Source organism: Tasmannia lanceolata, unplaced genomic scaffold (assembly GCF_043159265.1).
Source record: "Tasmannia lanceolata isolate RefF3 unplaced genomic scaffold, GAP_Taslan_0.1 ptg000008l, whole genome shotgun sequence".
NCBI lineage: Eukaryota > Viridiplantae > Streptophyta > Magnoliopsida > Canellales > Winteraceae > Tasmannia > Tasmannia lanceolata.
Genome location: NW_027518685.1, coordinates 28,924,397 through 28,940,698, shown reverse-complemented (window position 1 = coordinate 28,940,698; position 16,302 = coordinate 28,924,397). Strand labels below are relative to the sequence as shown.

Below are 16,302 nucleotides of genomic sequence, written 5' to 3'. Positions count from 1 at the left end.
CCTCAAAAGAGACGAAAAATCACATTTTTCTAGATAAAAAAGATGAAAAAACTCATTTTTTGAAATGTTGCCGACACGTGTCAGGTCAGGTCCAATTTCGTAATTTGCGGTTTTTTCCAATTTCGCAAACTATGAAATTCCCCTTGGATACCTATAAATTGGGGGGGGGGGGTAAGAGTAAAATCATATTTTAACTTCCATAATTTATTTTCGGAGATATTTTCTACTGTTTAGGATTTGGTTTTTACTTTAAAACCTCTTTTGATCTTTAAAAATTGCTAGTTTCTTTACTTGAGAGAGAGAGAGAGAGTAGAGAAATTCTTAGGTAGCTCATATTAGGCGTCGGCATTCTGCCGAATTTCTGAAAACTCAGAGCGACATCCTTCAAGTAACGTCGTTGTTCTGCCAAATTTCGGAGAACTCTGGGCTATTTTTCCATAATAGCATCGTTGTTCTGCTAAAATCTCGACAAACTCGAGCCCTTTCGTCCAGATAGCGCCTTTGTTCTGCCGAAATCTAGACAAACTTGAGACCCTTTTGTCCAGATAGTGCCGTTGTTCTGCCGAAATCTTGGCAAACTCGAGGCCCCTTCATCCAGATCGCTTAGTTGTTCTGAAATCTCGACAAACTCGAGGCCTCTTCATCCAACTAGCACAGTTACGCTGCTGATTTCGTGGAAGACATCCTCACACTTTTGGTAAAATTACATTTATTTCCCTGCTTTCTGCACTTCTGTTACAAAATCTGGTTCTGGGTAGTTATGGGATTTAGGGCTCCTTTTGCCCTCAACCCTGTAATGTAAATCCCTCTCATCTCTTTGTAAATAGGGCTACGTTCCCTCTCCTTATCCTACCACTCTGTCTCCGATCTTATCACAGATAAACGAGACAGAGACGAGAGCCCTGGTGCTCCACGGTGTTGGACAGACCGAGTGAATCATAAACCCAGAGTTTTCTTTCCCTTGTACTGTCTTTTTTTCGTTTGATTTAGTTATCCTGATTGTGGTCAGCTGCGAGATCCTTCCGGGACTTATACTACAGCATATGACTTCAATCTGGATAACGACCTCAATCGCTTATTTTCTTTTTTTTGTAAACTCATTCTATTTACATTCTGAAATTAAGTCTAATCCAAATAAAAGATAAAAAAGAGAAGTTTTCTGATTAAATTATTTCAAAAATGCCAAATCAAGTCAGGAGACCGGGTTTACCCGGGCATGAGGGGTGCCTAACACCTTCCCCGAATGTAACCATAACTCAAACCCTTCTTGAGCTCTCAAGGAAAAGGGGTGGTGAAGAGTTCCCAAAAAAAATTTATACCGAGAAACCCTAAAAACTCGAATTCGATTAGCAAAAGAATTAATAAAGGGCCATGATATTTCTACCCATCTGACGGATAAAATCTCCTTTTAACATTTTTAGTTAATTTTTAAGGCAAAAAAAAGTTAAAGGGGGTGAATTTAACCTCTAGCAGTTAACCACTCTAACAGAAACGTTAGGGGGGATTTTATCCCTATTTTAAAGGGAATATCACGAATAAAATTGCCTTTAAAATTATTTGTTAAGTTTTAAAGGCAAAAAAAAAACGTTAAAGGGGGTGAATATATCCTCGAGCAGTTGACCATTCTCACATAAACGTTAGGGGAGATTTTATCCCTATTTTAAAGAGAATATCACTTCCCTTTAATAAAATCCCTATTTTATAGCAATAAATTACCGATAAAATTGAGAGTTTTTAAAATTCTATCTGAAAGTATACGTTTTAATTAACGATTTTGCAAATCTTTGGGGGGGGGGGGGGGGGGGTTGTGGGGGTGGGCGTGGCCCCCCTCATGCTATACGTAGTTCCGCCCTGTCCATATCCCTATTTTTCTCTTTATATTTCTTATTTAACACCCTATGATACAGAGGAATTCCTATGGGCTAGGGGAATCCCTATTGTCAATGAACCCTGTGCGACCTATAGTGTTCACCAACCTAGATTGCCGAAAAAAGGGGAAAGGTCTAAACAGCGGGGAAAGATCTAAACAGCGAGGCGGCTCACCAGCATTGACAAGGCCCCTGCCTCGGATGCGCCTACGTTCCCGTACTTACAGCAGCCAGCCACCACAATTTTCCTGCTTTTACTCTCCATTGATGGCATATAGCACTTGTTTAATTTGACATGAGTCACATAGACATGGCCCTAGAGCAGTTGTAATTCTAACATATTCACCCCCATTTTCTTGTAGATACTGGTGCGAAATGGGCGGAATGGATTCCTCACACCTTCCATTTCCATAATTGAATCGCAAATCTTACTCCTAAACTAAGGTGGCAGTTCTAGGTCCTTCAAGGAATTCATCCCCGGCCCTATTCCAAAGAGAAGTATGATGATTGAAGAGTAATTAAACTCGTTTATACTTATGGCATGTCGTGAATCTTTCTCTCATCCTCTCATCATACCAAAGATCAGTTTTTGCTCTACGCCCTATGCGCCTTATCAAACATATTTCCATGCTTGTATTTGCATCTGCACTTCATCCCTCTCTACCTCCGGGAGGAGTACCACGTAAGGCGGTTCAATAAACGCGACACTACACAGGGGAATTCCCAACTCTTAGCCCCGTACCCCGTTGGGTATATGAAATGGACTCCGAATCATTGTAGTGTTTGCGCTGGGCAATAGTGTTCCTTCGAGAAAGGGCCTCTCGGGAGGTATATTGAATGAGACAGCGCCAAGGAAACCTGAGCATACCCTTCATACTCGCATGCATATATGACACATAGAATATGAAAGCCCGTCTTCGTTTAGAACAGTCATGGTGCAAGGTGCAAACTTAAAGCAAAGGCACTCCTGGGTTGCTTTTCCTCATGAGATCACCTCCTTTGACTTGAGATCCTAAACCTTTAGGGATCTTGAAATTCCCCAATACAGATGGGAGCTATGGCAAAAACCTACTTCCAATTATTAGAGCCTTACACATGCTCTTACCATCCCATTTTTGCAATAGTGACAAAAATTTGATCATCCCATTCCAACTTATCTACATATTCTTATGTAATCAAGAGCTGTTAGTTAAGATGGATTTTCTTAATCTTACTTCTCAAGACCTTCCCATGTTCATATGCCTCTTGAGTAACATACTTCATTTGATTACTGTACGGTATTCCTGTATCTTGTCTCGTGTTTGCAGCTCATCTATTTTCTAGTATTGTTTCAATTCATTGTTTGGGATCTTCTACTTTTGCACCAAATGATAACTAAAGCTAGTTGATTCTACGGCAACAGACTAGTCAATGTTGATGTAGCAAACTTTTTTCAGATTTTTTTTATGGAAATTAAACTTTCCAGTGTTTGGTAAACTCTCTTCTATGAGTTTTTTTCTTCTAAAATTTCAATTTTTCTCTTGTTTTTTCCAAGGGAAAACTGCAAACCTACCAGACCCTAGAATTTTATTTGATAAGCAATAATTTCTTCATGAAAAACATTCTTTTCCTTTATTTTCTTTCCTCTAAATCCAAACAGCCCCTTTGTGGCAGTGTAAATAGTGAATCATTCATTCACCTCCCACTAGATAAATTTTATTTTTCTCAGTGAATTTCAATGAATAGAGAAACAAATTTCATTTGAAAAATAAAGGCCTCGTCGAAAATTATTTGCATATAATATTATTATACGCACACGATTTAGATGTTAATGCATAGTTATGTGGAAATAATGGCTAAAATGGTTTTATAAATGATATAGTTAATGGCTTATTGCCCATTTGCAATTAAGATTAACTTAAAATGATCTTATTTGCCAATTAAGGACAGATTTTGAAAAAGAAAGGTAAAATTAGTTGGGACCGGGTCAAGTCAAACTTGGATTGAAAACATGGAAATTTTATATGCTGTGTGTGGGTGAAATCCGGTATTTTTCAAAAAGTATCGCGGAGCCCACTTCATTGGATGACCCAAACCGTTCATTTGTCGGACCACAGTGTAAATAGCAAAAGAGGTTTCGTTTGAAGCAAACCCACACAAAGGAGCGTACCACAATGGTAGAGTCGGCCGAATCATAAATTATCTACAGAAGATAGCTATGATGGAATCACGTGTTGTCGAAATTTTTTTCTTTTTTTTTTCTATAAGAATTAGGTTCTGGGTACGAGTCGAATTCCCTCATCACACGATTCGATGAAATATCTTGGCCTTTATCTCATAAATCATCTCCCTGGGATGATCGTAATCCTCTTATCTATAGGTGTTTCCATAATGTGCAGTCCCTTTACTGATAAGAGGGTTAGGATCATCCTATGAAAATGATTTTCGGGTTACAACTTATTTACATCGTGGCCCAACAAATGAACGATTTGGATCATCCTGTGAAGTGGGCTCCACGATACTTTTTGAAAAATGCCTGACGGCACGCGCACACACCATATAACATCTCAAAATATGATTATTACTTAAGAACAAAGGTAAAGGGAGATGAAAAGTCAAAGCTTGGCGCTTTAAGGAATTCAAAATTGGATTGCTAACTTGTATTTTTGTGTGGAGAAATTTCTCAATACAAGCAGGCACCAAAATGTTAAATCAACACCCTTCCATCAAATAATAGTTAGGCTCTGATGTCTTAGAAGGAAAATTCCAATGGCTCTTCCAAAGTAGAAATTAAACAATAGAGGGCATCTTTTGTTTGCCAACTGTCTTTCTGAATATCTCCATATGACATATCCCTCCGGAAATGATATATTCGCCCCTTTGTTTTTACTTGGGACAGCCACAATGTAAAATACACTAGAGGAGGCTGTCCCAAGTAAATCAAAGGGGAGAATTTATCTTTTCCCTTTAATTTTTATGCATACATCTATGTTAAGCTTACTTGCAAAAGTACTCCTTTTGAGATTCTTCTCCACTGCACATGAAGAAGCACCCCCACACTAAAATTTTGAGCTTTCTCCCAAAACCAAAAGAGTGGGGAGCATTGGAAAGAGTGGGAGCGGAATGAAAAGTAGTTAGTTTTGGGAAAGGGTCATATTATATGGTATCCACACGTACTTGCGCGTATTTTTTAAAAAAAGTGGATTGGAGCCCACATGGTTTGATCATCCAAACCATTCATTTATTCGGTCCTTCTTAGGATGGTCTCTGATCTTAACCCTCCGATCTAAAGAGGGTTTTGTAATATGCCATTACTCAACAAGTCTGAAAGTTAATGTCATTCTATGAGGATGATTCTCTGGGCATGATATATTTAAGTTGGGGCGGGATAAATGAATAATTAGGATCATCCAACCATATGGGCCGACTATATTTTAAAAAAATACATGCAAGTACATGTGGAGACCATTTAAAAACACTTGGGAAAGATCCCAAACGTCCGTAAGAGGAAATCAATTTTGATTTAACTACTATTTGTTTTGGATTTTTTGAATTAATTTTGCGACCGGGCTCTGTTCGTTTTGAATTTTGAATAAAGATCTCATTATTTGACTCAAAGTTACGTTTAATTTGAGTCAAATAATCATTTGTGGCCCCCAAACCGATTATTGGAAATCACAATTATGCTTAATTTTGAGTCCAATAGTCGGTTTGGGGCCGACAATAGGTTGTCACAATCTAAAACAAACAGGGCCCTACTAATTTTGAGTTCAAAAATCAATTTTGGACTCAAAATCCAAAACGAATACGGCCTAAAAGTATGAGGGGTTCCTTATATACTAGCATACATATATACACACTCGTATATGTCTAGCATTGAGTTTTTATAAATATGGGGCTGTACATAAGCTTCAAAATCATCTCCACAGTATGATCTCGACATTTCTCTCCCCCATATTAGAGACTGGGTTTTCTTATGGAGATAATTCCCACAGCAACGGACTACATATGTTAGGACCCAACAAATCGATGAGTTGGATCATGTGTGTCACATATCAGATTAGAGGGAAATGATATATTAGCTTCCATTTCTTCCCCTGCCACCCCTTTAAGTGAGTTAGTCATAAATGGATGGGAGGCAAAAACCCACTCAGTCAAATTGATTCAGTCTCTGGATGCCGGGTTTTTTTTTTTTCCTGGGATTTATGTGGGTAAAGGTAGGAGACAAAAGAGGGGACAAGCATTAATTAGAGAAAGATATTATGATGAGTGGAGAGAGAGGGTAGAGAGAGAAAGAGAGAACACCCTTTTCAAGACAAGATTTTGCTGATGTCAGCAAGAAAAAGCTGATGTGACCACTAAACCTTTACCCACATAAATCCTAGGAACAAAAAACACCCAGCAACCAAACAGAGCATTTAGACTCTTTCGATCAAATTGGAACAATACATATAGAAGATTAGCATGCCCAGCGCAAAGATGACACTTCTCAAACAAGAAATTGGATAATCCAGACAAAAAGGTGCTGTCCTATTACATAAAGGCGGCTGGAAACGCGAAGCGACATTGACATCTGAGTTGAAGGGTTGGTCCATTAGCTCAATGGTTGATGCTTTGTTTCTCATCCTTGAGATCACATGTTCGATCCCGGCTAACTTACGGAGGAAGAAAATGGGGCGAATATATTACACCATCTGAGCATCTACATGCGGGTACAGTATAAAAGAGGTTACTTATAATGACATTACCATGTCTTAATAATTGCACGAACTCTGCTAGTCTGATAGTTTTTTTTTTGGGAACGATAATAGCCTTTCACAGCTGTTAATATGGTAAGAGACAAGACGAGTTCGTGCTATTATCAAAACATGATAGTGCTAGTATCAGTGTCCAATAAAAACTCGTCTATCATAGATAAGTTCTATGATCTTTTTTGTTTATAGGAGAATTGATATCTGCACTCCCTATTATATCGATAATGGACCGTGGGCAAAAGCACCGGATCATTAGCTCCTCGTCCCGGTAACAACATCCAGAGGCATTTCTTGCTGGGTCTGTGTGTCTTGGTCTTTAGATTTTCTCCCGTCTATTCTTCTTCGGAGAAAAGAGAAAAACCTGTCTCGACGTGGAATTGAAACAGATTTCCTTGATTTTCCCATACATCTCATAGCGATTGATCCCGATTTCCGTCATGTTGACGTGGCATAAGAGAAATGCTATTCTCTGATCATACTAACTCCCCAAACGTTCCGATCTCTCGGATTTCAGCATGGATTTGGATTCGTCCATGGTACCCGAGACAACCGATCCGGATCCGACCCTAAACCATCAGGATGACCTCTCAACACCACCAACCACACAACAGCAACCGGATCCTCCTGTGGTCTCGGGCGGGCCAAGGCCCGCACCTACCTATTCCGTTGTGAACGCCGTAATCGAGAAGAAGGAGGACGGGCCTGGGTCCCGATGCGGCCATACCCTGACCTCAGTTGCGGCCGTTGGAGAGGAAGGAACTTCTGGATATATCGGCCCTCGCCTCATCCTTTTTGGCGGTGCCACCGCTCTTGAAGGCAATTCGGCTGCGGCCGCGGCCGGTCCTCCTTCACCTGCTGGAAGTGCCGGAATCCGTACGCTTTCTTTTCCCTAAACACCTTTATTTAATTCATTTATTTAGAAACCCTAATTTTATCAAAGTTGTAGATATTCGAAATTCGTAGTCTTCATGTTCTGGTTTGGAAATTTTTCCTAATATATGATTGCGTAGATTGCTATTGAGGTTGAATTCAATGTATTATGCTTCTCCATAAAGACAAAAAGTTGAAGGGATATAATCATAGGCTTTTGGAATGTGGAATTTATGATACTTTGTTCGCTTTTCGTTCCATGACATGCTTTCTTGAGCTCTTTGCATGAAACCCTAATTTTCTTAAAGTTGTAGGTATTAGAAAATTGTAGTCCGTAGACGTCTTTTATTGTCTGGTTGGGAAGCTTCTCCTAATATGTGATTGCATAGATTGCCATCGAGGTTGAATTCAATGTGCACTGCAGTATCATGCTTCTTCACGAAGGAAAAAAAATTGAAGGAATATAATCATAGGCGAACGTGAAATTTTATGCTACTTCGGCCTATTGATTTCGTTGTTGGTTATATTGTCTTTGTCTGTCAGATAAAATCGTGCTTCAGCTTCAAGATGTTTTAATATCTGTGACATTTATTCCATTGCAGGACTTGCTGGTGCAACTGCTGATGTCCATTGTTATGATGTTTTGTCAAACAAGTGGTCAAGGTATGATAATTAAGCAAGTTGCTTGGTCTAGTAAAATGTATGTGAATGATAGTCTCATCTTCGGGATTGAGCCTCTAGCTCAATGGTCAAGGCTTTGTTATTCGACTTAGTGGTTGTAGGTTCAATCCCAGCTTACCTACCAAAAATGATAGTCTCGTCTAGAATTTAAACTTTATGGCTTTTTTTAATGGGTCCCTATTCCCTGCGCTTTAATGCCATTTGGTTTCTGAATACAATTTACTGTCACACCAAGAATTTATTGTGCTCCTAGGGCACAAGTTTACTCCATTCTCTTGAAAACTGAGAATCTCCTTTTGTACTGGTAAAATATATGCCATTATTGTTTCTTATGAACACATACATTGCTGGCTTTCCTTTCACTTGCTAGTTCCAGCATTTTCATTCAGTCATGTCATGGATTTCTATTTTTTTGTTGAACTTCTTTGCAGGCTTACTCCGCTTGGAGAGCAACCCTCACCTAGGGCTGCTCATGTTGCCACTGCCGTAGGTACTATGGTGGTTATTCAGGTAATTGTTGAGCTAGTATGCCATAACTATTTGGACTCAGAAGCATAACTTGTACTCTTTGAAAAACGAAGTACCCTTCACAAGCTATATCAATTTTCTTGTTGCAAATCAGGGGGGAATTGGTCCTGCTGGCTTGTCTGCTGAGGATCTTCATGTTCTTGATCTAACGCAACAACGACCACGGTGGCATAGGTTGTGATCATGTCCAAGAGAATATCTGCTTGTTTCTTTATGCTATCTCGTTTTATTTAATAAAATATGTGTTCATGTTTGTAGGGTAGTCGTCCAAGGCCCCGGTCCAGGACCTCGTTATGGACATGTGATGGCTCTAGTAGGACAAAGATTTTTGTTGGCAATAGGTGGAAATGATGGTAGTCCCTCACACCTTTTTATACTTGAGACAGTTTTTACCTTGCGTGCACCAAATGGATGTTATGCTTTCAATATTTTGATCATATGTCTGGATGGTGAAATATTGGTGTGTGTTGTTCAGGAAAACGGCCTTTAGCTGATGTTTGGGCTCTTGACACGGCTGCCAAGCCTTACGAATGGAGGAAGTTGGAGCCAGAAGGGGATGGCCCACCTCCATGCATGTGAGTTTCATTTCTCTTTTTCATATTATCTTCTCCATTCCATCCCCATCCCAACTAAGGATAAATTTGGTACTGGTTCATTGCCTGATGCTTATACTCTTTGCTATGCATTTTTTAGAGCTAGTGTCACATCTGGTTTCTTTGGCATTGTAGTCGTTCCTAGATGATTCCGACTAAACATTTTGCTTTTGCTACTAAACTCTATCACTCGCTCCCATGATTCTTCAGTTCTCTGTTGAGCTCTATGTCCCATAGAGATACTTAAGTTGGACTACTGATCGGTTTCTAACATGGTTGATAAACATTTTGTTGGGAAGTACTCAGTATATTTACCACTAAATCTACATATTGTGGAATATATACTATAAAATATGATTTATTGCCATTCAAAAAAATAAAATTAAGTATGATTTACTCTACAATTTGAATTTACTGTTGACCGCGTGTCGACACACATCTACACTGAATTGCATGTCGACATGTTTAAACGTACACCTGGAAGTGTTGATTTTATGAATTTAAGCATTTAAATAAGCAATGCACATGTGTGTATATCCAAAAAAAGCATTGTTTCAAATTTGTAAGTTTTTTGCTTCAAGATTTAAAGTGAAAGCTCTAAAGTCTCTTTCGAGTTTAAATGGGCAACTAAGGGCACACAATGATGAAATAGAGGACATTCTAATTACAAAGTGCTAATAAAAAAAATTAACAAATCGACGATATAGAAGCTGGACAATTCCAATCAAGTTCCTAATCAATATAAACATTGATTCCTAGAACTTTATCTAGTGGCACCAAGACTGACTCAAGTATTGGATCATTAAGAGAAAGATTTTTCAGATTCAAATGTATTAGTTACTTCAAGTCTGAGTGCTCAGTAGCAACATCCCAATATTTGGAAGGCCCTGCTTTGTAGATCTCATCTTTTTTCGATAGTAGCCTTAGGTTACTATAAATATACACAAGATCTTTATCGCGATGCGTTTTCAACCTGTTTGGAAACATTGAAGATATAGGAAAGTGTATTACAATTTTTGTCACAACAAGAGCTTGAAGCTATTTGATTGAGTAACGTGGGAACATGAGGAAATAAAATTAATAAATAATTTAAACTTGCAACGTTCTAAATGAAGTATGATAATAAATTCAATGTTATTTATACCGACTAGCTAATGTTGCAATCATAGGTGCACCTGCTCCAAAATTAGCCCACCATGTTGGCTGTTCAAAAAATATCCACGCATAGATTCCTATCCAGAGTATGATCCTTTACATTCTGCAAACTACCCATACTCTTCTGTATATCGATTAGTGTGTTCACGCTTAGAAACATACATTGTTTTTCTTTTTCCACTTTGGCATTCATTAGAAAAATTTTGGGCCTTTGTCTCTATTGGAAAAAAGCATATGCTGCTTCACATTAATTTGCAACTTTCCTATACTGGACGCGGGCTTGATCCCATATCTCAGTTGGGTGGTTCTTTGTTCACCACCATGAGATTGTGGGTACAAGCCCAGCATGCCTTCCAAAGGAAAATATATTGTGGACACTGAAGCTACACTATAATCTAATTTTGAGCATTCTTAAATCTGGGAATGGTGTGAATATAACGAATAGTCCCTGTTCCTATATAGACTTTTTAATTGACTATTGCTCTACACTTGATTTTCTGCTTCTAAAGCAGTGTCTTGTTTCAGTAGAGATCCTGTTGAAGCTCGAAAATCCTTCTCTCAATTTGGACACATGTTCTATTCTTGATTTTCTGTTTCTGTAATGTGTTTCAAAAGATCATGTTGAAACTTTAAATTCCTGATCTCAATTTGAGTGAGTTTTCCTTGTCACTTTTACATAGGTATGCAACTGCAAGTGCACGTTCCGATGGTCTTCTTCTGCTTTGTGGAGGGAGGGATGCAAACAGTGTGGTGAGTTAAGAAATTCCATTTGAAGAATGTTTAATTAAATGGATATCTGTTTAGTTTTAAGTGGATATCTGGGGGAACTGTTTCACTCATGTTCTTAAATATAACAACAAGATAGGCATTTTATTTACACTTGATTTTTCATTTGTATATTATCGTTTATGTTCCTTAAGTCCATAGAGTGCACTATAATTATGTTCTATGCCACATTAAGATGCACACACTTATCCATAAGTTGTGCAAATGTGGAACAAATTATTCTTGCATCGGTTCTAGAAAAAGCAATATTTATGACCCATAGAAACATGGGGACCTCTTTGGCTGTGATTTGCATCAGATATGCTTGAAACATCCTATACTTCTGCTACTCTTTCTAGTTTATGTTCCCTGAATCAAAACCATTCAACATGTAATGCGTATGGTCAAGATTGTTTCTTCTTATTCTCTGCCTGTTGTCTTGAGTCAAGATATTCTTATACCCAGCTCCATGATTGACATCAGCAATCAGCTAAAAATCTATGATTGAGCTGACACTTTTGAAGTTTTCGCCGACACTAACACGTGTTTTTGTTTCATGTCGTGTGAAATATTGTTTTATTACTAAGCATGTTTGAGCTAATTATTGTTTTATTATTAAACCTTGTTTGAGCTCATCTTTTATTATTTATGTTTCTTTTAACTATTCTTTAGTTAAATCTATCTATATGAGATCCAGATACAGAGAACCCTAAATGTTAGTGAATTATTGATAACAAGTTTATGCCGATAATTGCACTGTTATCTAATTATCCCATGTTTGTTTGAATCATAGTTGCTTAATCCTTGGATTTTTTAGTTTGTTAAATGAATTCCACATTTATCTTTTTTGCTAATTATGACTTTTTTGAATGGGCTAATTATGATTACTAATCAGTAATTTATATGCGTGTATGGGTGTGTCCCCATTTCTGAATTTTTGGGCTTGTCGTGTCCAAAACCTTATAACCGCGTCGACACTTAACACACGAATCCATGTCCACGGATCATAGCTAAAAATAAGGTTGCATATTTTTTTTTGAAGGATAATGAATCATTAATAAAAATGGAGAAAAATATAAAGCCGACCGAGGAGGTTGGCAAAGAAGAAGAGATAAAAATGACAATTAAGAAAGAAACCGCAAGACTCCTATTGCGGGGGGAAGAAAATAAAAAATCTTCAACTCCAATCTCGCCACTACTTCCCTAGCCAATCTATCTGCTTCCGAATTTGCCGACATTTCACATTATTAAAAGAGATGCTCGAATCCTCAACCCGCTCCTATATCTCGTCTATCCAACTAGAGAAGCGCCAAGGGGGCTTGCCGCCTCCCTTTAACCATCTAATGACATTGAGGGAGCCCCCCTCGACAATCACCCTAGATAAATCTAAAACGTGCGATCAGTTTTATCCCCTGTAAGGCTGCCCTTACTTCCGCTTCATTTGAGTAAGCAGCCCCAAGAGAACTAGAGAAAGCCCAAAGCGTATTGCTAACCTCGATTCTAAAAAGACCACCCACTCCTACAGGACGGGGGTTTCCCAAACTACAACTCAGCTCAACTCAACTCAACTAAGCCTTTGTCCCAAAATAGTTGGGGTCGGCTTGTGAATGTTTTCGGCTCATGGTTTCATGGCCGTAACTCATGGACCGTTGGAAGCTTAGGGGCTGTTTGGATACACGGATTTTAGAATCTTGGATTTCCTCAAAATTGTAGATGGGAGACGAGAGAAGAAAGAGACCAGCTGTCATTTTCCGATTACTCGCCCTTCTTCCTGACACCAAGTGACAGCAAGAGAGCAGGCGATTGTCCTCGTTTTCCGATTTCTTGCCTTCTTTCTGACAGCAAGAGAGCAGGCGATCGTCCCATGTTTCCAGGTTTTAGAAATCTCAGGATGCGGGAGAGATTTCTAAAACCTGGATTTCTTACTTAAAATCCAAGGAACGCTGTCAAGACAGCATACAACAGCTTGATCATGAACCCTCTTTTACACTCCTTTCAAACTAAAACCTGGATTCTAAAACCCGCGTATCTAAACGGCCCCTTAATGTCATAGGTTCCAGACGGGCAGTGATGTGGGAAGTGGAAAACTAAAGTATTTGTGAGAGCTTAAAGTGACACAAGAAGCAAGAACGGATGTAGGAAGCATGTGTGAGAGCTTAAAGTGACACAAGAAGCAAGAACTGATGTAGGAAGCATGTGTGAGAGCTGAAGTATTAAGTGTCTAATTCCCAAGCTCCTTAACACTCAAATCTCAAAACACATTAACTCGATGATCACCATTCACCGATTGACCTAGATTTCTAGACATTCAAATGATTCATGTAACTGCAACCATCTTGTCTGTACTAAACTAACACAAGTACCATTAAAAAAAAAAAAAAAAACCTAACATAAGTTTGTGCAAATTTCTAGATCAAATATGGAAGCTTTTTTTTATGTATAATTTTATCTTGCTTATTTTTTTTTGAACAGGCGAAAGATATTTATTAAACAAGATACAAGCTACATAGGGCCAAGAAAAGCCACAAAACAAAAGAATATGTCAGGCATTTGGGGCCGAATTTCTATGTGGTTACACAGTCATAATTCACTAGATGATAAGCTCCAGTGTTCTCTGTCCTATAGATATGAGAGATATGCTAAACGTCAATGCTAAATAACCCTAACCGAATTTTTGAAAATTGAAACAAGAATCTGTATGGAGGAGATTCCACTTTCTACCATTTGATGACTAATTTATCCCATTCAATTCGTAACTTTAGAGGCCCGAAACTCTTTTGCACCAACTCCATGTCTCAAAACACTTCCATCTTAACTTCAATTCAACCACCTAGGCCGGGGGGGGGGGGGGGGGGGGGGGAGGGGGGGAAGAACCACACCATTTCTTTATTACGAGAACGTCATGTGCTAGAGCATTATACTCATCCAAAATGAAAACTTACAAATTTCTTTTAATATAATTCCATTTCAATTTTAGTAAAATCCGAATATCAGAGGTAAGAGTAGCTATGAAAAAGATGAAATTAGGTAAGGTTATGGGGCCTGACGGTATTCCTATTGAGGCTTGGAGATGCTTGGGTGATGTGGGTTTGGTTTGGTTAACTAGATTATTTAACAATATTTTGAAGACTAAGAAGATGCCTGATGAGTGGAGGAAGAGTACATTAGTACCTATTTATAAGAATAAAGGGGATATCCAGAGTTGCACCAATTACCAAGGAATTAAGCTAATGAGTCACACCATGAAGCTTTGGGAGAGGGTAATTGAGAATATAGACTAAGAAAAGAGACTAAGGTGTCAGAGACATGGTTTTAAATTTTGGTCGAAACGAAACGTTTTGGCCGAAATATTTCGGTTTCGGCAGAAAACGAAACGAAATGCACATAGTTTCGGAAAAGTACAAAATTTCGGCCGAAACGTTTCGTTTCGGTGAAATTTCTACAAGATTTCGTCAGAAATTTTGTACCGAAACGTTTCGGTTTCGCTGATGAGTCACACTATGAAGCTTTGTGAGAGTGTAGCGGATATGCGAATGCTTATATGGATGTACGGTAGGTTTTTTTTCCCGTTGAAAGAGAATTTGAGGACCTCTGATTCGTAGAAATTTCACCACTGTTGGACTTAAAATGAGAGAGTTATGGAGGTTTTAATTTTGGGTGGCATTTCGCACAGTCTACCAGAACTCTCTCATCTCTTTGACTTTTTCGGTGCCGTTTGCTGGGTTTGAAAGAAAAGTCCGAGATGAGCAGATAGAGACAGATTTCACTTGATTTGGACTTAAAATGAGAGAGTTATTGATGTTTTACTATATACCTCCATTTTTATCCAAAAATTACGGTTTAATGCCGTTTTAGGATAAAAAGACCATAACTCTCTCATCCCATTGAATTTTTTGATGAGGATTTTTTCCCGTTGAAAGAGAATTTGAAGACCTCCGATTGGTAGAAATTTCACCACTTTTGGACTTAAAATGAGAGAGTTATGGAGGTTTAATTTTGAGTGACGTTTCGCAGAGTGAAAACAAACCACAACTCTTTCATCCCTTTGACTTTTTTGGTGCCATTTGTTGGGTTTGAAAGAAAAGTTCGAGATGAGCAGATAGAGAGAGATTTCACTTGATTTGGACTTAAAATGAGAGAGTTATGGTTGTTTTACTATATTGCTCCATTTTATCCCAAAATTACGGTTTAATACAGTTTTAGGGTAAAAGGACCATAACTCTCTAATCCCACTGAATTTTTTGATAAGGTTTTTTTCTTTTGAAAGAGAATTTGAAGACTAATGAAGACATGCAAAAAGGTGGGGGTGGCACCAATTGAGGAGAAGATGAGAGAGCACCGCTTAAGATAATCTGGGCATATCCAACGTAGGCCTTTGGATGCTCCAGTGAGAAGAAGTGACTCGTGCCAAGTTGATGGAGTAAAAAAAGGTAGGGGCAGACCGAAAACAACTTGGGTAGAAACAGTGAGGAAAGACTTGATGGCTAGGAGCTTAATAGAGAACATGACCTTGGATAGGAGAGAATGGAAGAAAATGATCAACGTAGACGAACCCAACTAGTGTCAGGATTAGACTTAGTCAATTTGAGCCGGGTAGATCCTTTCACCTTCTTCATGTAAATTTTCTAGAGGATTCATTAGCCGACCCCAACTAGTTTGGGACGAAGGCTTAGTTGAGTTGAGTTGTTGTATAATTCCATTTCAATTTTCAACCTCATTTAGCTAATGAGTTAATCTAGGAGTTATATAGTACCAATATCAAATTTTTAATTAGGAAAATACAAGATTTATCTATCCATTCTTCCCTCATTCCCCTTCATATTTACCTTATTTTTTTCGAGTAGAAGAGTCTATGTTTTTAAGAAACAGAGGAGAAGAAAGAAATTGAAAGAGAGACTGGAGGGGAATAACGAAAAAGATAAAGAAATAATCAAAAGATAAATTTAAGAGAGAGAGCCGGTAGGTTAGGGCTTATGTTTTTAGGATTTATAGATTTGTTATAGTTTCTTTATTCATATGTTTATAAAGAAACAGATTTGGGATACATTTTAAATAAAATAAGTTTTTTACCCATTTAAGGCAATGTAACTTATTAAAGGATGTTTCATT

General features: G+C 38.3%; 1 protein-coding gene and 1 non-coding gene across 2 annotated transcripts in view; both read left to right on the top strand.

Annotated features, from left to right (window-relative positions):
• The first annotated feature begins 6,259 nt into the window (after positions 1 to 6,259).
• LOC143885662 (U6 spliceosomal RNA) lies at positions 6,260 to 6,362 on the top strand. The gene has a single exon (XR_013253531.1). It is a non-coding gene; the product is annotated as a U6 spliceosomal RNA (small nuclear RNA).
• A 444-nt stretch (positions 6,363 to 6,806) lies between these two features.
• The window catches only part of LOC143885087 (serine/threonine-protein phosphatase BSL3), a 29,592-nt gene continuing 20,096 nt past the window's right edge, over positions 6,807 to 16,302 (top strand). Inside the window, exons 1-7 of the mRNA XM_077389060.1 lie at positions 6,807 to 7,474; positions 8,074 to 8,134; positions 8,584 to 8,662; positions 8,775 to 8,854; positions 8,939 to 9,033; positions 9,156 to 9,255; positions 11,109 to 11,178. Coding sequence (XP_077245175.1) covers positions 7,117 to 7,474; positions 8,074 to 8,134; positions 8,584 to 8,662; positions 8,775 to 8,854; positions 8,939 to 9,033; positions 9,156 to 9,255; positions 11,109 to 11,178 — 843 coding nt within the window. The 5' untranslated portion in view covers positions 6,807 to 7,116. The remainder of the gene's footprint in view (positions 7,475 to 8,073; positions 8,135 to 8,583; positions 8,663 to 8,774; positions 8,855 to 8,938; positions 9,034 to 9,155; positions 9,256 to 11,108; positions 11,179 to 16,302) is intronic.